The 21425-nt window shown below is 46.0% G+C and overlaps 1 protein-coding gene across 2 annotated transcripts in view; it reads left to right on the forward strand.

Moving 5' to 3' along the window:
• The window catches only part of AP1G1 (adaptor related protein complex 1 subunit gamma 1), a 98469-nt gene extending 90241 nt beyond the window's left edge, over positions 1-8228 (forward strand). Inside the window, exons 23-24 of one of the 2 annotated variants that reach the window (XM_084644524.1) lie at positions 2990-3071; positions 6994-8228. In XM_084644524.1, the coding sequence (XP_084500650.1) occupies positions 2990-3071; positions 6994-7028 (117 nt within the window). In that variant the 3' untranslated portion in view covers positions 7029-8228. The remainder of the gene's footprint in view (positions 1-2989; positions 3072-6993) is intronic. The other variant, XM_084644525.1, reaches the window with a different exon arrangement.
• The last annotated feature ends 13197 nt before the right edge of the window (positions 8229-21425 follow it).

Here is a 21425-nt window from a genome sequence, read left to right on the forward strand (position 1 = left end):
CTTCTTTGATTGCCGCTGCACATTGACCGGATATTTTCAGTCATCCACAATTACTCCAAGATCTTTCTTGAGTGGTAACAGCTAATTTAGACCCCATCATTTTGGATGTATAGTTGGGATTAGTTTTTCCAATGTGCATTTCTTTGCATTTATCAACACTGAATTTCGCCTGCCATTTTGCCACCCAGTCACCCAGTTTAGTGAGATCCCTTGTAAATCCTCACCGTCAGCTTTGTACTTAATTATCTTTTGAACTTACTGCACTGCGCTCCTATTGTCCCCGTAGAGCCAGTTCAGCCTTTGGCAAAAGGTTCTGGGCTCTCTTCTGTTTCAGGCTTCACACACAGAATGTTAAACAAGTTCTGAGTGTAGAATCTTTATTGCAGTGGCCTACAAAGGAAATGGATATTGGGTTTGTACACTGGCTCTCTGATGTATGAAGGTAACCTGAAAGGATGGTGCCTTTTTAACCTTAGGAATGCCAACCCTGGTCTTTCCTGCTGGAGCATTTTCTAGCGTCTCAGATGTACATTGAAAACTTACTTGATCCTTAATCTTGAGCAAATACAGGCTTTCACTGGAGTGTTCATAGTGCTTGGAGTTTAATTTGTGTTTATAAAGAATGAAATTAAGCAGTTTTAAACATTTTGACTAAAAATCCCTTCCTCTCAACTGCTCTGACTTTGTCTCCTGTGATGTCAAGAGAGTTGGTAGATTTTTAGAGACACATTATTAAGGCCACAATAGGAAACTATCAATAGGAAGTATGGCAAGAAACCACATTGGCTTAATCAAGAGATTTTCAATGATCTGAAGCTCAAAAAAGAGTCCTACAAAAAGTGGAAGCTAGGTCAAATTACATAGGATGAGTATAAAATGGCACAAGTATGCAGGGACAAAATTAGAAAGGCCAAGGCACAAAATGAGATTAAACTAGCTAGAGACGTAAAGGGTAACAAGAAAACATTCTACAAATACATTAGAAGCAAGAGGAAGACCAAGGACAGGGTAAGCCCGTTACTCAAGGGGGTGGGAGGGGGAAGCAATTGCAGAAAATGTGGAAATGGTAGAAGTACTAAATGACTTTTTTTTTGTTTTTTCATCCAAAAGTTTAGCAGTGATTGGACGTCTAACATAGTGAATGCCAATGAAAATGAGAGGATCTGAGGCTAAAATAGGGAAGAAACAAGTTAAAAATTACTTAGACAAGTAAGATGTCTTCAAGTCACCAGGGTTTGATGAAATACATCCTAGAATACTCAAGGAGTTGACTGAGGAGATACCTGAGCTCTTAGCGATTATCTTTGAAAAGTCATGGAAGATGGGAGAGATTCCAGAGCACTGGAAAAGGGCAAATATAGTGCCCATCTATAAAAAGGGGGAAAAAGACAACCCGGGGACTTACAGACCAGTTATCTTAACTTCAGTATCTGGAAAGATGATGGAGCAAATAATTAAGCAATCAATTTGCAGTCACCTAGAAGATAATAAGGTGATGAGTAACAATCAGTGTGGATTTGTCAAGAACAAATCGGGTCAAACCAACCTAGTAGCTTTCTTTGACAGGGTAACAAGCCTTGTGGATGGGGGAAGTGATAAATGTGGTATATTTTTACTTTAGTAAGGATTTGATATGGTCTCACATGACCTTTTCATAAACTAACTAGGGAAATACAACCTAGACAAGCTACTATAAGGTGGGTCAGAGTACACTTATAAAGTTTGTGGACTATACTAAGCTGGGAGGGGTTGCAAATGCTTTGGAAGATAGCACTAAAATTCAAAATGATCTGGACAAACTGGAGAAATGGTCTGAAGTAAATAGGATGAAATTCAATAAGGACAAATGCAAAGTACTTCACTTAGGAAGGAACAATCAGTTGCACACATACAAAATGGGAAATGACTGCCTAGGAAGGAGTACTATGGAAAGGGATCTGGGAGTATAGCAAATCACAAGCTAAAACTGAGTCAACAGTGTAACGCTGTTGCAAAAAAAGCAAACATCCTTCTGGGATGTGTTAGCAGGAGTGTTCTATGCAAGACATGAGAAGTAATTCTTCTGCTGTAGTCCATACTGATTAGGCCTCAGTTGGATTATTATCCCCTATTCTGGGCACCACATTTAGGAAAGATGTGGACAAATCAGAGCAAGTCCAGAGAATAGCAGCAAAAATGAGTAAAGGAAGAGAAGACTGAGGGGATACATAACAATTTTCCAGAATATAAAAAATTTGTTACAAGGAGGAGTGATAAACATTCTTCTCCTTTCAGAGTAACAGCCGTGTTAGTCTGTATTCGCAAAAAGAAAAGGAGGACTTGGGGCACCTTAGAGACTAACCAATTTGTTTGAGCATAAGCTTTCGTGAGCTATAGCTCACTTCAGATGCATACTGTGGAAACTACAGAAGACATTATATACACACAGAGACCATGAAACAATACCTCCTCCCACCCCACTCTCCTGCTGGTAATAGCTTATCCAAACTGACCACTCTCCTTACAATGTGTATGATAATCAAGGTGGGCCATTTCCAGCACAAATCCAGGTTTTCTCACACACACACCCCCCTTTTTCCAAAAACCACACACACAAACTCACTCTCCTGCTGGTAATAGCTTATCCAAAGTGACCACTCTCCCTACAATGTGTATGAAAATCAAGGTGGGCCATTTCCAGCATAAATCCAAGTTTAACCAGAATGTCGGGGGGGGGGGGTAGGAAAAAACAAGGGTAAATAGGCTACCTTGCATAATGACTTAGCCACTCCCAGTCTCTATTTAAGCCTAAATTAATAGTATCCAATTTGCAAATGAATTCCAATTCAGCAGTTTCTCACTGGAGTCTGGGTTTGAAGTTTTTTTGTTTGAAGATAGCGACCTTCATGTCTGTAATTGCGTGACCAGAGAGATTGAAGTGTTCTCCGACTGGTTTATGAATGTTATAATGCTTGACATCTGATTTGTGTCCATTTATTCTTTTACATAGAGACTGTCCAGTCTGGCCAATGTACATGGCAGAGCGGCATTGCTGGCACATGATGGCATATATCACATTGGTGGATGTGCAGGTGAACGAGCCTCTGATAGTGTGGCTGATGTGATTAGGCCCTGTGATGGTGTCCCCTGAATAGATATGTGGGCACAGTTGGCAACGGGCTTTGTGCAAGGATAAACCAGTCGGAGAACACTTCAATATCTCTGGTCACGCAATTACAGACATGAAGGTCGCTATCTTAAAACAAAAAAACTTCAAATCCAGACTCCAGTGAGAAACTGCTGAATTGGAATTTATTTGCAAATTGGATACTATTAATTTAGGCTTAAATAGAGACTGGGAGTGGCTAAGTCATTATGCAAGGTAGCCTATTTCCCCTTGTTTTTTCCTCCCCCCCCCCCCCCCCCCCGACGTTCTGGTTAAACTTGGATTTGTGCTGGAAATGGTCCACCTTGATTTTCATACACATTGTGAGGAGAGTGGTCAGTTTGGATAAGCTATTACCAGCAGGAGAGTGGGGTGGGAGGAGGTATTGTTTCATGGTCTCTGTGTGTATATAATGTCTTCTGCAGTTTCCACAGTATGCATCCGATGAAGTGAGCTGTAGCTCACGAAAGCTTATGCTCAAATAAATTGGTTAGTCTCTAAGGTGCCACAAGTACTCCTTTTCTTCTCCTTAACTTCTGAGGACAAGACAAGAAGCAATGGGCTTAAATTGCAGCAAGGGTGGTTTAGGTTCGACATTAGGAAAAACTTCCTGTCAGGATGGTTAAGGACTGAAATAAATTGCCTAGGACAGTTGTAGAATCTCTGTCACTGGAGATTTTTAAGAGCAGCTGAGATAAACAAAATGGTCTATAATGCCTAGTCCTGCCTTGCGTGCAGGGGACTAAATGACCTCTTGCGGTCCCTTCCAGTCCTACAATTCTGTGATTTTAAAGTTTCCTTCTAAGCTCTTGAGTTTGGGGTTTTGTTAGTTGTATCTATGTAGATGCTGAGTGCCACAATGTATCTGTTCCAGATACCACCTAGGAACAGAAATGCATGTGGGAGGGGATGTGTTTTCTTAAAATTTCAGTTTGTGGAGGCCACTTCTAGATGCCAAGGCTTTGTCTACATTTAAAATGCTACCGTGGCACAGTTTCACTTGCTGCAGTGCTTCAGCGTAGACACTGGCGGGAGGGATTCTGGTGCTGTAGGTAATCCACCTCCCCGAGAGGCAACAGAATTTTTCTGTTGATCTAGTGCTGTCTACACCATGGGTTAAGTCAGCATAGCTACATCTTATAGGGGTGTGGATTTTTCACACCCCTGAGAGACATAGTTATGCTGTTGTAACTGTTCAGTGAAGACCAACCCTTTGTGGCAAAATAGTGTTTGGCTGTTCCATGCTTTTGACCAAAACTCTCTAAAACTGACCCTGCATCATTTCCATTACTGGCACCTTATTTTCAGTTATCCTCTGTAAATACAGCTTTGCAGGAGTCGGTCCAGAACAGAGACTAATTAGTTTGGGTGTGTTGAGGAAAGGGTATCAGCACTGATGGCACATTGTCCAGGAGCCATTTCCAGTGGTTTGTTTCCTTGTAAGCACTCAAAACCTGGTAACTGCTCTGTAGTTTGGCATGGGCTACCTTTGCTGCTGGTTAAAGCTGACCACTGGGGGCCTGTGGAATGGACTTTCTGAGATGATGGAAGGCTTGGATGAAATTGCCTGTTTTTCTTTGCTTTCTTTTGGTGCACAGTTAATGAGTAAGGCTATTTGATTCCCATAGAGTCCCACTTTTTTTTAGCAAAATGGCAAGGTTTTTCAGAGCAACATTAAATGTCAGGAACATGTAATTTACTGGCCAGTATTGGCCAAACAGTACCCTATACTGGTGACGCCCAGCCTCTTTAGACGGAGGCTGGATATATTATTTCAAAGAGGTCAAAGGCCACACTCTGTATTTTAGGCCGGATTCTTTGTCCTGTTGTGCTCCTTTGCGCTGCTCAGCTCTCACAAGGCAATGGAGGCCACACATGTTCCTTGCTGCGGAATCCCCGGAGGGTGGAGAGCCAGACCATCTGCTCCTTGTGGGTCTCCCATGAGGTGCTTTGGGGACAGAGGAATTGATTGGAGCATGCTGGGCTCTGGCTGTTTATTAGATGGCATATGGTGCCTTCAGCCATAGGCAGCTGGTGTAACTTAAAACAACTTCTGCTCTGCTTTAATGTATCCCAGGGCTGGACACAGAATCAGGGAGTGGTAACTGGTTCTTGGCTACGCTGGGGGTGGGAAGAGGTGTCCTGTCTTGGGGCTCTCCCCAAAGCTCAGGGACAGCCAGTTAAGCTCCTGTTCTATTCTCCCAGGGGCTCCCACTGCCTAGCAGACGTGTCTCTTCCTTCCAATACAGTGGGCAGCCTGCAAGGGAGCTGCTGAGCATCTTCAGCAGGGAAGGGCCAGCTCTCAGCTGCTCCAAGGGCTGTAGGGTAGGTGGTGGGTCTGACTCAGATACTTCACAGGATGTGCTCACAGGCACATTCAGTTCATGATTAAATATAAACCTTAACAGAGTTGCCCTTTGGAGTCACAGTTTAGAGCATGGAGAGAGACAAATTGGGAGCCACTTCTCTGCAGTGCTTGCAGAGGTTCAGTACAGGCCTGGAAAAAGAGAAACAATTCCCCTTTCCCATGTAGCTGCCAAGAGCTGGGCTTTAGTAGCACTGTATTCTCTACTTCTTTGGGGGAGGGGGATGTCCCCTTTCTCATGGTTCTTGAGGCTGTTTCCTCTTCAGCCCTGTTAAGTGAGGTCATGCATTTGAATAAGGCCGGGGTCCTGTGGAATAAATAGTATGTGCTCATGTAATTAAAGACGGTATCATAAGGCATGGGAGTAAGTAGAATTACAGTTGCCGAGGCAGCCTTAATTTTGGCACTTCCTGACTTTTGAGAGCTTGGCTGTGCAACCTGAATGTCCTTTTAATATAACTCATTGGCAATAGTCTATAATAGATCTATACGGCATGTCCCCTTGGACAGGGTACCTCAGGGCATTGCTGGTGGGCTCCAAACCTTTCACCTGTGGGTCACGAAGCTGAACCCTGCCCAGCTTGGTAGGGATAAAGAATTATTTCCATCTCACAGACGTCTGGCCCCATAGAAGATGCGTTTGGTTTCAGTTTTGGCCCCCACCTCACAAATCACTAGGCCTTGCATTAATTGGTGACAAGCTAGGAACTGCATGGGCAATGGAGATTGAACTGCTGCCCCCTCACCTGTAGTGGGTTGGCGGGCTGGCAGGGCAGTGTCTGTTTACCTATCAGGCAGCAGCAGGGCCAGGCTTCCAAACAGCTTCATTCCTCAGGGCTGTCCAGCTGATGCCTTTTTCCAGTTTTAAAGTCAAAGTTTAGGGTTGTATGGAAATTGGATACTTAAATTTACATGGAGTACCGTCAGGGACCTGAGACAGAGCCTGCCCTGCAGACTGTGCAATAAGCAACAGAGGAAAGCAGAGGAAATGCAAGAACTTAGACAGGGGACCTGTCCCACAGAGCCTGCGAGCCCAAGAGCTGGCCAGCAGCCACCAGACCTGCCTTCTGCACTCTTCATTAGCTGCAGCTGGTCGGCTGTCTTGAAGTGTACAGAGTGGAGAAGAAGGATGGGGGCAGAGCAGACTGAGTCCTGTGGGGGTGCACAGATTGGAAAAAAGAGCTGTGCTCTAAGGCTTCGACAAGTTTCCATGAGAGGGACTGGAAGATTAGAAAGCTCTAGCCTGTTTTAGATCAGCATTGGCTTTAACTGCGTATCATCCTACCAGATTAATTGCCTGTGAGACACACCCTAGCAGCCCACGTGACACAGGTGTGCCCACAGGATGGGACAGTGCTAGTGGTGTGTCCCTACCTCCTCCAGAGGTGACCGATCAGGTTGCACAGGGTGAGAGGGGTTGTGGGAGGGATTGTGAGTTTGGGGTTTACTGAAGACCCTGATCTTGTTTTTTCCTCTCTTATAGCAACAACTACGTATGCGGATCAAGTTGACCTATAATCACAAGGGCTCAGCAATGCAGGATCTAGCAGAAGTCAACAACTTCCCCCCTCAGTCCTGGCAGTGAGGCTCTGGCACCATTCTTACTCACCCCACCCAATCAGAGGAACTTGGGGAAGAAGGTTGATCCCTGGCAATCCCCCAAACTGCACCATGGACCTGGGGAACAATGAGACCTGCTGATGAGGAGGAATCTTCCTGAAGTGATTGCTGATTTTTGAAGCATATCTGTTAAGACTAATTTCCTCCCCTCCGCTGATGAGGCTTGCTGCTTGTGGAGGCTGCTCTGCACTCCCCCATGCATTCACAGCCAGAAGCAACATTGCCCTTCCCCCTAAGAAACATACAGCTCGCTTGGAAGAGAGGACTGGAATTGCTTGCAAGGAAACACTTTTTTCTCTCCTCCCCCCCCTCCTGCCCCCGTGCAGCAAGTGAGCAGCTGTCTCTTCTTTCTGCTGCCTTCTTTCTGTGGGGTGGGTGAGGTGGTTTTGAGTCATTACTTGCTGGGTTACCATCTTCAGGCACTTTCATCTGGGGTTTGTGGGAGAGGTTATCCAGAGACCATTAGGGAGTCTTGCCTTTTTATTTCTGTTTCTCCAATGTGTGAAGAGGCTGTAGGCTCCTATTGGCCTATTCTGTGCATTGCTGTATACACACAGACACCTTAGCTGTATGATACCGACAGCAGGTCAGGGACAGAGCGCAGGAAAAGTGATGCTGATGAGATCTGATCCAGTTGATTTGGTGCTATATTTGAACATGAAGCCCTGACACTTCAATTTCCTTCACTTTCCTTCATTGGTTGCAGCCATGCAGACTCACAATGGCTCTTCTGAAGCTATCTCCCCAGAAAGCATCACAATGGATTAGAGACCTAGAGCTCCAACCCACCCTATGCCCAAAATTTCAAAACTCTGATATTCCCAAGTCCCTTGACTGTTGGCTGTGGTAGGTGGGTAGAAAGACAATGTTCCACTCTATAGATCACTTTTTGATAAAAGGCCCCATTGCCTGCTGGGAGGCTCAGCATAGACTACACTATAAAGTCACTTTTCCCTGTTACTCCAGACCTTCCCCCGTTTCATTTCCTAAGCCTGTCATAGACCCCTGGATTCCATCCAAGTTCATTCTTCTGACTGGGATGTTTATATTGTATCTGTAACACTGGCACTGAAATAAAGACCATGCAGTTTAAAGAGACCTTTCCCACTTTGTACTTAATGGTGGTGTAATGAAACCCTGTTGCTCCTTGCTCCCCTTTCAGTGAAGTTCATGTCAATCTGATGTGGCACCCACATTTATTCTCAAATTGAAAGTAACTAAGCAAGTTGTTCTTTGCGTGGAGGCCAGTTTCTTGAGCATATGGGTCCAAAGACCTGAGGTCTAGTGCTCTTCAGAGCTATGTCAGTTATTTCTAGAGAAGAACTATGTATTGCTGCACTGTGCATTTTTTAGTATGCAGTGTCAGCCAAGTAGTGGCTTCATAAACCTCTGTGGAAAGGTGAAGAATGGGAGCCAAGGTCCATAGTGCGAGACAGGGCAGCTATGTATGGTGTTGAGCACCCTGTAGGACTGGGGAAAGGGAAGGGGCACACCTTGGATTTTCACCTTGAGCATATTGGCATTTTGAATAGACTCTTGTCTCCAACCCTGATGCTTTCTCAGAGGAAACTGGTGTCAAATCTGCTTTACTTCTCCCTTAGAGCCTTCTAGATGATGACCCGTAAGTGGTCCTGAGACCTGAACCCTTCAGGTGGTCACAAAGGACTGACACCAGGTGCTGGTCTTCACTGGAAACATTTCCATCTGTCCGTATAACTGATTTGGATGCAGGATCTGATGTTTGCCAACTGTTGATGGGTGGTCAGAGCAGGCTGTGTAGGCTTGGGCTCTGTGAGACTGCATACAAGTGTGGGACCCTGGGCATTTAGAGAAAGTAGAGAGAGCTGCTCTGCCTTTGCCTTTGAAAAGTGGTCATTAAAGATTTATGTTCAGACTGCTTTTTTAAATGGTGTTAAATGATACTGTCAAATTGGCACAAGGCTTTGTAGTATGATTGATGGGTAGGTCCCTACAGCAGCACTAGTTTATCTCTTAGTCATGGAGGCCATCTCTTTGCCTTCCAACATTTGGAGGGGATCAGCTAAGACCTTTTTGATTAGAATAGAAGCTCTGTAGCATTCTGCTGGCATTGGCATCTGCTTGAGACTATAGGAAGAATAAGCTGCACCCACACAGTGTCTCTCTTGAGAACAGAACTGATCCTGGGTTGTAGCATTTACAAGAAGAGCAATGTCTTGGCCAAATCATTGAGGGTGAGGTGTCTGCTTCAGACAGAAGTGTGATGTTACAGGCAGCCCAGTGATATTTAACAGTTGTATAAGGGTCTATTCTTGGAAGTGTTGAGCGTTACTTCCCATTCACTTCAGCCATGAGTGAGGGTGGTGATGGGCATCTCTCTGGTTCAGAAACACTTTCAGATATCAAGCTAAGTCTGTGCCTTAGTTCCCACAAACTCTCCCATTCTCCTCAGTGAAGGCTGCACCTGCTACAAAAAAGTCGCTCGTTACTGTGAAGACTGCTGCACTTCAATAGTTCCTTTTTCATAGGAAGAGCAGTGATGCTGGGGCATAAGTGAGGTCAGAGCGGATGCTGCAGAAGCAATGGTCACTCTGGCCTGTTGACTGCTGTACAACTGGAAGCTGAATACCTCATTGCTTCAGGTGCCATTACTTCCTCTCTTCTGGAGCAGCATGTGTTTTGCCAGTAGCTTTCCAAATGGAAAGCTTGTTGGGATAAATTCCTCTTGTGTGCTTGGCTCCTCTTCAGCCTCAGTCCATGGAAGAGATGTTTGTATATGTATGGAGCTCTCTGCACTTGACACAAAGTTTTGGTGCAATTGTCCTGAATCTCCTGACTAAGTTTAGGAGACTGCATGTGGCAGGGTGAGTGGTGTGGATTGTACACCTGTAGGACGTTCAGTTTGAGGCCATCCTTTGGCTGTGAGATAATCATCATGAAGAGGCTAAGCATTTCCGTTGTCCTTGGAGGTCTCTGCCTTCCTCTTGCTAGGGATAATGGTGCTAACACCATACCAGAGAGAGAGCTTCATACCCGCTGTGCACACCTAGTGATCAATCCCTTTGTTTGCTACTTGACCCTGGGCAAGTCTCTTAAACCCCATCCTGTTTCCTTGTTTGTAACTTGGGTGTAATAATACTTGCCCACCTCTGTAAAGTGCTTTGAGCACTGTTTACGTTCACACCAATGGAATGGGACAGTTGTACATGTCTGGTTGACTGCCACATCTGATGACATGCTTCCCATTTTAATGCAGGGGGACAGTGCTGAGGGCAGGATACAGACTTAAAGTTAACTTTTTTAACACTCTGCATAGAGAGTTTGGGGCTGGGAGAAGGCGGTGAATATCTTCTTATTTTTCCCCCCCTCTAGTGAATGTATTAATATCTTTGAGCCATGAGACAACAGAAGGAATAGGAGCTGAATCAGGCTGAAGGCAGAGGAGATGGGGAGGAGGCAAGTAAAAGTCCTGAGATTTGATTTTGTGCAGCTTCTTGGGGGAACGGCACATGGAATTGATGTAAACAACTCTTTCAAGCAATAGCAGTGAGTAGCTGCTGCCTACACAAGTCCTTGGATATTTAACCCAGAAGATGCTGAAGCATCTGGGACAAGCATTTCATTCCTTTCCCTAGGCCTGGTTCTGGAGCAGCAAGGATGGCTTTTTTAGACCTCCTGATGTGCTTTCCATGTGTTCATTTTCTGCTTGGGGGCTGTAAGGGAAGGAGTCATTGGATGCTTCCCTCTGTGAACTCACTTTATTCCTGTAGTCCTTTTTCTTTCCTGAAGTTGTAAGTTACATTTTACATGGAATCCCATCTCCTTGACTCTATTTAAAAAAAAAAAGTCCTTTCTGAGAGGGGAGCCTGATGACGTTCTAACTATTGCAGATTTTTGAGATGTGAAAAAAATTTAATTAAATGCTAAGTCTTAGAGGTGAGTGAGGAGCATAACAGATGTAAACATTTACATGGGATGCATTAGAATTCTGCTGTGTGTATTGTCTTTCAGTTGAAACAAATTATGAAGTGACTAATAATAAAGTCAATACTCAGTGATTTAAAACTGTGTCTTGTTACTTTTTTCAAGTGTAGTGGGAGAGGACTGGGTTTTTAACCACATGACTACCTGGCTAATCACTAGTGGGCATGAGAAGGCCAGGCGCCTGGAAGAGCCTTAGCAGTGACCACTGGAAATGCCACAGAGCTTGCAGATTCTGCCAGTGCGCTTGCCTAACAGAATGAGGACAGGTGCGTATTAAACCTATAAATGTTACATAAATTTCTCACTAAGAGAAGGCTGCCCAGCCACAAATCCATAAACAAGCTTAGGAACTATACCCCTTCAGTGCTATAGCATACTGGTGGGGCTACTGAATGCTGCAGAGGGGAAACAGGAATCTTGGCCATATGGTATGGCTTGTCTTAGTCTCTCCATCATAGCAGTACGTAAGGAATTACTCCTGCAATCCATTCTTGGAGTCTGTTCTAGTTCAGTCTGGACTTTGTGATATTTGGTCCTCTTTTTTTTATTATTGATATCTCTAGGTATGAAGAAGTATCCAGTCCAATTATCATTGGAGGGAAGCAATATGAATGCCAGCTGTGCGCTCTCTGCTGACTTTATCCCTGTGATGTATGACACTAGTCTTGTTTTCATCTATGAAGTAACCCAGTGATTGTTTTGCTCTGCAGAAGTCCAGACCCACTGTGCCATGATTGTGTGTCCCTACAATAATCTGATTATAGAAATCCCCTCCAATACAACAACAGTGTTGAACTATAATCCAGTAGCTTTCCTTCACATTGTCCCATTTTGGGTGGAAATTGGTTTCTGGAACTTGATGATGCTGGTTGCCCTAACTTCCCCATAGGAGAACCCAGTGGAGAAATAGCTTATGGTGGGAAAAAAACTTTTCAGCCTCTGCATTTAGGTTGCATGTGTCAATGAGGGAATGGGGCAAACAGCCTTATCTGCACATTGGTCTGTAGGTGTCCTCCTTTTGGTGACCAGCTTGGCATTCGCAGGAAAATTCAGGCCAATAGCTCAACATTGTGCTTCCTGTTGGCAGTGGGACAGCACCTTGCAATTTGTTTCCAATCCAAAGTAGCACAGTCAGGTGAGCTGCCCAGATTAAAGCTTTGCTTAGATCCTCTACTGGGGATCCTCTAGTGGGGGGACAGAGCACAGTAAAATCACCCATTAGTGATGGTTCTAGAAAGGGACAAAGACGTGTTTGGTGAGCCAATTTCTTTTTGCCCACCCCTCTGAATCAGGGCAATAGTAACTTCATCGTTCCTCTCTGATGGAGTCTAGCCCTGTCAACGCCACACACTTCCTCAGCATACTTAATGTATAACCTGAAAATGAAGTGCACAGTGCAAGCCTGGCCTGTACAGCAAGGCAAGAAGGGCATGCACGTCTCAGCAATGGCAGCACATAGGAGAGGGCTGAAGCATTTGGCACTGTAAGAGTTCTTGAAGTGATGAATAATTGCAAAAAGCACAATTGAAAGATAACTCTGAGACAAACCTATTTGGGAGCAATGATGTAGCAAGAGAGAACTAGGGACAGTAATCTCCTGGCATGTGCCTAAAGTTGTCAGAGTAGGCTACAGATCTATTGCTATTTCAGTTGGCTGGCAGCCCGAGCCGTGCCCCTGTCAGCGGGGGAGCCGGCCACCCGAACCCCAGCGCTCCGCGCAGGGCTGACAGCCTGAGCCCCAGGGAGAGCGGGGCTGGGCAGTTGGGGCTAGCAGCCCGAGCCCTGCCCCTGTCAGCGGGGGAGCCGGCCGCCCAAACCCCAGCACTCCGCGCAGGGCTGACAGCCTGAGCCCCAGGGAGAGCGGGGCTGGGCAGTTGGGGCTAGCAGCCCGAGCCCTGCCCCTGTCAGCGGGGGAGCCGGCCGCCCAAACCCCAGCACTCCGCGCAGGGCTGACAGCCTGAGCCCCAGGGAGAGCGGGGCTGGGCAGTTGGGGCTAGCAGCCCGAGCCCTGCCCCTGTCAGCGGGGGAGCCGGCCGCCCAAACCCCAGCACTCCGCGCAGGGCTGACAGCCTGAGCCCCAGGGAGAGCGGGGCTGGGCAGTTGGGGCTGGCAGCCCAAGCCCCAGTGGTCCCTGCAGCCCAAGCTCCGTGGAGCTCAGTTGACCAGGGCGGTCAATGGGGTCCAGCAACAGGAGCCCCACGGAGTGCGGAGGAAATTTAAACTTAAATCCCTGGAAATATTCATCTTTAAGAGGGGGTTCATGAGATTTCACAATTTAGTGAAAGGGGTTCACAGGTTGCTAAAGTTTGGGAACCACTGTTCTAGATAAACATCCAATCTTAATTTAAAAATTGCCAGTGATGGAGAATCCACCACGACCCTTGGTAAATTGTTCCCATGGTTAATTACCCTCACTGTTAAAAATGTATGCCTGATTGCCACTCTGAAATTGTCTAGCTTCAACTTCCAGGCATTATACCTTTCTCTGCTAGACTAAAGAGACCATTATTAAATATTTGTTTTCCAGGTAGATACTTGTAGTCAGGAATTAATTCACACCTTAACCTTCTCTTGGTTAACCTCCTTGAGTCTATCACTATAAAGCAGGTTTTCTAATCCTTTAATAATCTCATGGCTCTACTCTGAACCCTCTCCAACTGATCCACATCCTTTTTGAATTTGGGGACATCAGAACTAGACACGGCATTCCACCAGCAGTTGCACTAGTGCCAAGTGTAGAGGTAGTATCTGTCTACTGCTACTTGAGATTACCCTGTTTATGCATTCCAGGGTCGCATTAACCTTTTGGCCAGGGCATCGCACCGCCCCAGCCCTGGACCACCGGCTGGCGCGCAGCCCCCTCCAGAGCGGTGGGTGGCACGTGGCCCCCACCCAGTCCCCCGGAGCCCTGAGTGGGTGGCAGGCAAGCAGCCCCTCCTCTAGCCTCGCAGCAATGGTGGCACGCGGCCCCCAGAGTACTAAGCGGGCAGCCCCCCAGCTCCAGAGTGGTGGGGGATGCATGGACCCCCCACCCTGGAGCGCTGGGTGGCACGGACCCCCCAGCTGCCTCAAATCCCAGCTGCCCCAGCAGGCTTTCCTTCCCGGAGGAGGAGCAGCCTGCCTGGGCTGGGGCCAACTAGCAGCACTGGGGGCCCCGTGGACAGAGCGTAGGCGGGACCCCATGGGGCTGTTTGAGTAGGCACAGCCTTCCCCTGCCTATTAGATATGCCACCCATGCCCCCAAATTGTTTTCAGTCACTACTTTCCAGGATAGAGTCCCCCATCCTGTAAGTATGGCCTGCATTCTTTGTTCCAAGATGTATATTTTTACGTAACCATATTAAAACTCATATTGGTTACTTGCACCCAGCTTACAGGGTGAAGCAAATCACCCTCTTCTTCATTATTTACCACTCCTCTAATTTTTGTGTCATCTGCAAACTTTTTATTGGTAATTTATTTTATTTTCTTCCAGGTCATTTATAAAAATGTTAAATAGCGCAGGGCCAAGAACCAATCTCTGTAGGGTCCCACTAGATACACGCCTGCTCAGTGATGTTTACAATTACATTTTGAGGTCCCTCATTTAGCCAGTGTTTAATCAATTTAATATGTGCCATGTTAACTTTATATCATTCTAGTTTTTTAATCAAAATGTTGTGTGTTAGCAAGTCAAATGCCTTACAGAAGTCTATGTATATGTATCAACCAAACTGTTAATCTTATTAAAAAAAAAAAATCAAGTTAATTTGACACGATCTATTTTCCATAAACCCATGTTGATTCACGTGAATTATATTAACCCCCTTTATTTCTTTCTTAACTGAATCTTGTATCATCTTGCTTGGATTGATGCCAGACTGACTGGCCTCTAATTATCCTGGTCATCCTGTTCACCCTTTTTAAATATTGGCACAACATTCGCTTGCTCCCAGTCCTCTGGAATTTTCTGGTGTTCTGAGACTTATTGAAAACCAACATCTATGTTTGAGTAATCTATCCAGTTAGCTCTTTTAAAACTCTTAGATGCAAATTATCTGGACCTGCAAATTTTAAAATGTTAGTAGTTGCTGTTTAACATCTTCCTGAGATGCTAGTGGAATGGGAAGAGTGCTATCATATATTATAACATCATCTGCTTTTTCCCAAATACAGAATGGAAATATTTATTGAAAACTTTTGCCTTGTCTGCACTATTATTGATAATTTACCATTTTTTCTCAAGGTCCCGTCTTAGGTCTTATGTTTAATATATTTATTACTACTTCCCCATATCCCATCATTTGGGGTCAGGCTGTCATGCAAGCATCTGCTATCTTTGTCTGTCCAGGGCTGCATTAAGGTCCATCTTCTTTGATGCAATCCACCAATTGCTTCCTGGGCTTTCACTGGGGTTGGTTTCCTATCAGCCTCTCCTGCCATGCTGTCTTCACCAGGTTCTCTTAATTCATCCTCTGTACATCTCCAAACCAGTGAAGTTGTACTACTTGGATTTTGTCAGCCACATCATGGACTTTGCCTTCCATCCCAATGCTTTCATTCTGAAATCTGTACCTTCATGTTACTCCTTTTAGTACATGAAGACATCTCATCTTGAACACTTTGGGGGGACCCCAGTTCTGTACAGTTGGGTTTTCAGTCTCAGTGCCCTATGCTTGTCAGAAACAACACCTGAGATGTTATTCCATACTCATCCAGCACTCCCCAGGCTGGACTGAAACTAACATTCAAGCATGCCTGCTTCTATAACCCATCTACTAAGGTACTTGAACGGATCAGTCGGGTTTAGTCTTACTCCATTAATCTCTATATCCAGTTTCCCTATCGTACCTCTACTAATCCACATGACCTTGGTCTTAGTCATGTTTACTTTCATCCCATGCTTGCATAGCTGGTGATACTACTGGCTTACTATTTCATCTAGGTCTTCTTTTGAGGATGCCCTTATTGCTATGTTATCTGCCTATACCAGCTTCTCACCTTTTCTCTTTGGGATCTTCCTGCTGACATAGTCCATCAATATGATAAACAGCAGCTGACTGAGGGCCAACTTCTGATACAGTTTAACTTCCATTTCAAAGGGGCTTGTTATTCCAAAATATCTCTGGATCACAGTTATGCATTCACCATAGTTATTAAATCATTGGACACTCAATATTTCCTCAGTACTGTTGTGAGCATCCTTCTGTTTACTTGATCATATGCCTTTTCTCGGTCTTCTAAAAGCCCAGAAGCTACCCTGTTAAAGCTCTACGCCAGGGGTGGGCAAACTTTTTGGCCTGAGGGCCACATCTTGGAATAGAAATTGTGTGGCAGGCCATGAATGCTCACAAAATTATGGTTGGGGTGCGGGAGGGGGTGAGGGCTCCAGGGTGGGACCAGAAATGAGGAGTTCAGGGTGCAGGAGGGGACTCTGGGCTGGGGGTGAGGGCTCCAGCTGGGGGTGTGGGTTCTGGGGTGGGGCTAGAGATGAGGAGTTTGGGGTGTAGGAGGGTGCTTTGGGCTGGGACCGAGGGGTTTGGAGGGCGGGAGGGGGAATCAGGGCTGGGGCAGGGGGTTGCGGTGCGGGAAGGGGTGCAGGCTCTGGGGTGGGGCTGGGGATGAGGGGCTTGAGGTGCAGGAGGGTGCTCCAGCCTGGGATTGAGGGGTTTGGAGGGTAGAAGGGGGATCAGGGCTGGGGCAGGGAGTTGGGGCATGGGAAGAGGCTCAGGGGTGCAGACTCCAGGGGCACTTACCTCAAGCAGCTCCCGGAAGCAATGGCAGGTTCCTTCTCTGGCTCCTATGCGGAGGCGCAGCCAGGTGGCTCTGCATTCTGCACCGCCCCTGCAGCTCCCATTGGAGCACTAGAGGGAACCATTGGAGCTCATAGGAGCTGGAGGGGGGCCATGTTGCTGCTTCTGGGAGCTGCATGAAGCACCGTAAGTCCCAGACCCCACTCCCCAGCAGGAGCTCAACGGCAGTCTTAAAACAGCTGGCAGGCCAGATTTAGCCCATGGGCCGTAGTTTGCTCATCCCTGTTCTAGGCACTTCTCTATCCCTTGATGAATTGCAAACATGGCATCTATGGTTCCTCATCATTTCCTAAAGCTGAACTGTTCTTGTTCAGGGACAGGTTCCACAACTTTCCTAATTCTAATATTCAGGATGCATTCCAGTAACTTGATCCGGTGCAACAATAACTTATCTTTTGATAGTTTCCACATTAATGGATACTACCCTTCTTATGCATTGGGACAAAGATAGACTTCCACCAATCCTTTGGAATTCACTTGTTTCCCCATATGCCTTAACCATTCTGCTTATCCTGCTGCCTTACTGTTCTTCATTATCTGGACCACATTTCTCACCCCTTCCTCCATTGTCAGTCTCAGGCACCACATTAGGATCACATGTTGACAACTCCACCAAAACGGGGTTTGCCTCATGTCATAAATATAAAGGGAAGGGTAAACCCCTTTAAAGTCCCTCCTGGCCAGAGCAAAAATCCTCTCACCTGTAAAGCGTTAAGAAGCTAAAGGTAACCTCGCTGGCACCTGACCAAAATGACCAATGGGGAGACAAGATACTTTCAAAAGCTGGGAGGAGGGAGAGAAACAAAGGGTCTGTGTCTGTCAGTATGCTGCTTTTGCCGGGGATAGAACAGGAATGGAGTCTTAGAACTTTTAGTAAGTAATCTAGCTAGGTATGTGTTAGATTATGATTTCTTTAAATGGCTGAGAAAAAGAACTGTGCTGAATAGAATGACTATTTCTGTCTGTGTGTCTTTTTTGTAACTTAAGGTTTTGCCTAGAGGGATTCTCTATGTTTTGAATCTAATTACCTTCTAAGGTATCTACCATCCTGATTTTACAGAGGTGATTCCTTTATTTCTATTTACTTCTACTTCTATTAAAAGTCTTCTTGTAAGAAAACTGAATGCTTTTTCATTGTTCTCAGATCCAAGGGTTTGGGTCTGTGGTCACCTATGAAAATTGGTGAGGATTTTACCCAAACCTTTCCCAGGAGGTGGGGTGCAAGGGTTGGGAGGATTTTGTGGGGAAAGACGTGTCCAAACTACGTTTCCCAGTAAACCCAGTTAGAGTTTGGTGGTGGCAGTGGAGATCCAGGGACAAAGGATAAAATTAATTTGTACCTTGGGGAAGTTTTAGAATCATAGAATATCAGGGTTGGAAGGGACCTCAGGAGGTCATCTAGTCCAACCCCCTGCTCAAAAGCAGGACCCATCCCCAATTAAATCATCCCAGCCAGGGCTTTGTCAAGCCTGACCTTAAAAACTTCTAAGGAAGGAAATTCCACCACCTCCCTAGGTAACTCATTCCAGTGTTTCACCACCCTCCTAGTGAAAAAGTTTTTCCTAATATCCAACCTAAACCTCCCCCACTGCAACTTGAGACCATTACTCCTTGTCCTGTCCTCTTCCACCACTGAGAATAGTCTAGAACCATCCTCTTTGGAACTACCTCTCAGGTAGTTGAAAGCAGCTATCAAATCTCCCCTTATTCTTCTCTTCCGCAGACTAAACAATCCCAGTTCCCTCAGCCTCTCCTCATAAGTCATGTGTTCCAGACCCCTAATCATTTTTGTTGCCCTTCGCTGGACTCTCTCCAATTTATCCACATCCTTCTTGTAGTGTGGGGCCCAAAACTGGACGCAGTACTCCAGATGAGGCCTCACCAATGTCGAATACAGGGGAATGATCACGTCCCTGGATCTGCTGGCAATGCTCCTACTTATACAGCTCAAAATGCTGTTAGCCTTCTTGGCAACAAGGGCCCACTGCTGACTCATATCCAGCTTCTCGTCCACTGTCACCCCTAGGTCCTTTTCCGCAGAACTGCTGCCTAGCCATTCGGTCCCTAGTCTGTAGCTGTGCATTGGGTTCTTCCGTCCTAAGTGCAGGACCCTGCACTTATCCTTATTGAACCTCATCAGATTTCTTTTGGCCCAATCCTCCAATTTGTCTAGGTCCCTCTGTATCCTATCTCTGCCCTCCAGCGTATCTACCACTCCTCCCAGTTTAGTATCATCCGCAGATTTGCTGAGAGTGCAATCCTCACCATCCTCCAGATCATTTATGAAGATATTGAACAAAACCGGCCCCAGGACCGATCCCTGGGGCACTCCACTTGATACCGGCTGCCAACTAGACATGGAGCCATTGATCACTACCTGTTGAGCCCGACAATCTAGGCAACTTTCTACCCACCTTATAGTGCATTCATCCAGTCCATACTTCTTTAACTTGCTGACAAGAATACTGTGGGAGACGGTGTCAAAAGCTTTGCTAAAGTCAAGATACAATACATCCACTGCTTTCCCTTCATCCACAGAACCAGTAATCTCATCATAGAAGGCGATTAGATTAGTCAGGCATGACCTTCCCTTGGTGAATCCATGCTGACTGTTCCTGATCACTTTCCTCTCATGTAAGTGCTTCAGGATTGATTCTTTGAGGACCTGCTCCATGATTTTCCCAGGGACTGAGGTGAGGCTCACTGGCCTGTAGTTCCCAGGATCCTCCTTCTTCCCTTTTTTAAAGATTGGCACTACATTAGCCTTTTTCCAGTCATCCGGGACTTCCCCTGTTCGCCACGAGTTTTCAAAGATAATGGCCAATGGTTCTGCAATCACAGCCGCCAGTTCCTTTAGCACTCTCGGATGCAACTCGTCCGGCCCCATGGACTTGTGCACGTCCAGCTTTTCTAAATAGTCCCTAACCACCTCTTTCTCCACAGAGGGCTGGCCATCTATTCCCCATGTTGTGATGCCCAGCACCGCAGTCTGGGAGCTGACCTTGTTCGTGAAGACAGAGGCAAAAAAAGCATTGAGTACATTAGCTTTTTCCACATCCTCTGTCACTAGGTTGCCTCCCTTATTCAGTAAGGGGCCCACACTTTCCTTGGCTTTCTTCTTGTTGCCAACATACCTGAAGAAACCCTTCTTGTTACTCTTAACATCTCTTGCTAGCTGCAGCTCCAGGTGCGATTTGGCCCTCCTAATTTAATTCCTACATGCCCGAGCAATATTTTTATACTCTTCCCTGGTCATATGTCCAACCTTCCACTTCTTGTAAGCTTCTTTTTTATGCTTAATATCCGCTAGGATTTCACCGTTAAGCCAAGCTGTTCGCCTGCCATATTTACTATTCTTTCAGCACATCGGGATGGTTTGTCCCTGTAACCTCAATAGGGATTCCTTGAAATACAGCCAGCTCTCCTGGACTCCTTTCCCCTTCATGTTAGTCCCCCAGGGGATCCTACCTATCCGTTCCCTGAGGGAGTCGAAGTCTGCTTTCCTGAAGTCCAGGGTCCGTATCCTGCTGCTTACCTTTCCTCCCCGTGTCAGGATCCTGAACTCAACCAACTCATGGTCACTGCCTCCCAGATTCCCATCCACTTTTGCTTTTAATCTAAGCTGGTGAAAGTAAGCTTAGGAGGTTTTCATGCAGGTCCCCACATCTGTACCCTAGAGTTCAGAGTGGGGGAGGAACCTTGACACCTCACATAAGAGATTCTGACCGCCACCTTCCCAGCAGGCTTCTCTTCTCTGCCTGGGACTGTGAAAAATTGTCTCTATCCTGATTGTCTCTATCCTTGGAGTCTTCCTAACAGAACCCAAGTTGCCCTTATATCTCTCAGCATGTCCTTTTACATATTCACATGACCTTCCTATTCCCTCAGACCCCTCACTTGAAAAGCAATTCTGTGAAAGGGGGCCAGTCTTGGAACAAGTGTATGTACATCCCAGGACTAGTGCCTTGCTGCATAAGAGACCAAATATCAATCTTTGAACTGCCAAGAGAGTTTTGCTTCTGTGGGACAGTGCAGATCACAAAACCCAAAGTGAAGCACATGAGTGCTGGGGACAAAGTACTCTGAGTCAAAGGGATATGGCTACAGAATGAACTTCCAAAGGAGACTGGTTGTTTGCAGAGTCCGAGCACCTCAAGGAAATGTTGCAAAACCTTATTCATTGATAGTGCCTTTGCAGCATAAAAAGAATAACATTCACAACACTCCAAAAACAAGCAAACAAAAAGAACGGCCATACTGGGTCAGACCAAAGCTCCATCTAGCCCAGTATCTTGTCTTCCGACAGTGGCTAATGCCAAGTGCTTCAGAGGGAATGAACAGAACAGGTAATCAAGTGATCCATCCCCCTGTGGCCTATTCCGAGCTTCTGGGAAACAGAGGCTAGGAACACTTCTCAGAGCATTGTTTTTCCTCTGTACCCATCTTGGTTAATAGCCATTGATGGACCTATCCTCCATGAACTTATCCAGCTCTCTTCTGATTCTCTGGTCATGGTATTTGCCACAGCATCCTTCCCTTA

This window comes from Lepidochelys olivacea (assembly GCF_965140295.1).
Source record: "Lepidochelys olivacea isolate rLepOli2 genome assembly, chromosome: 12".
Lineage (NCBI taxonomy): Eukaryota > Metazoa > Chordata > Testudines > Cheloniidae > Lepidochelys > Lepidochelys olivacea.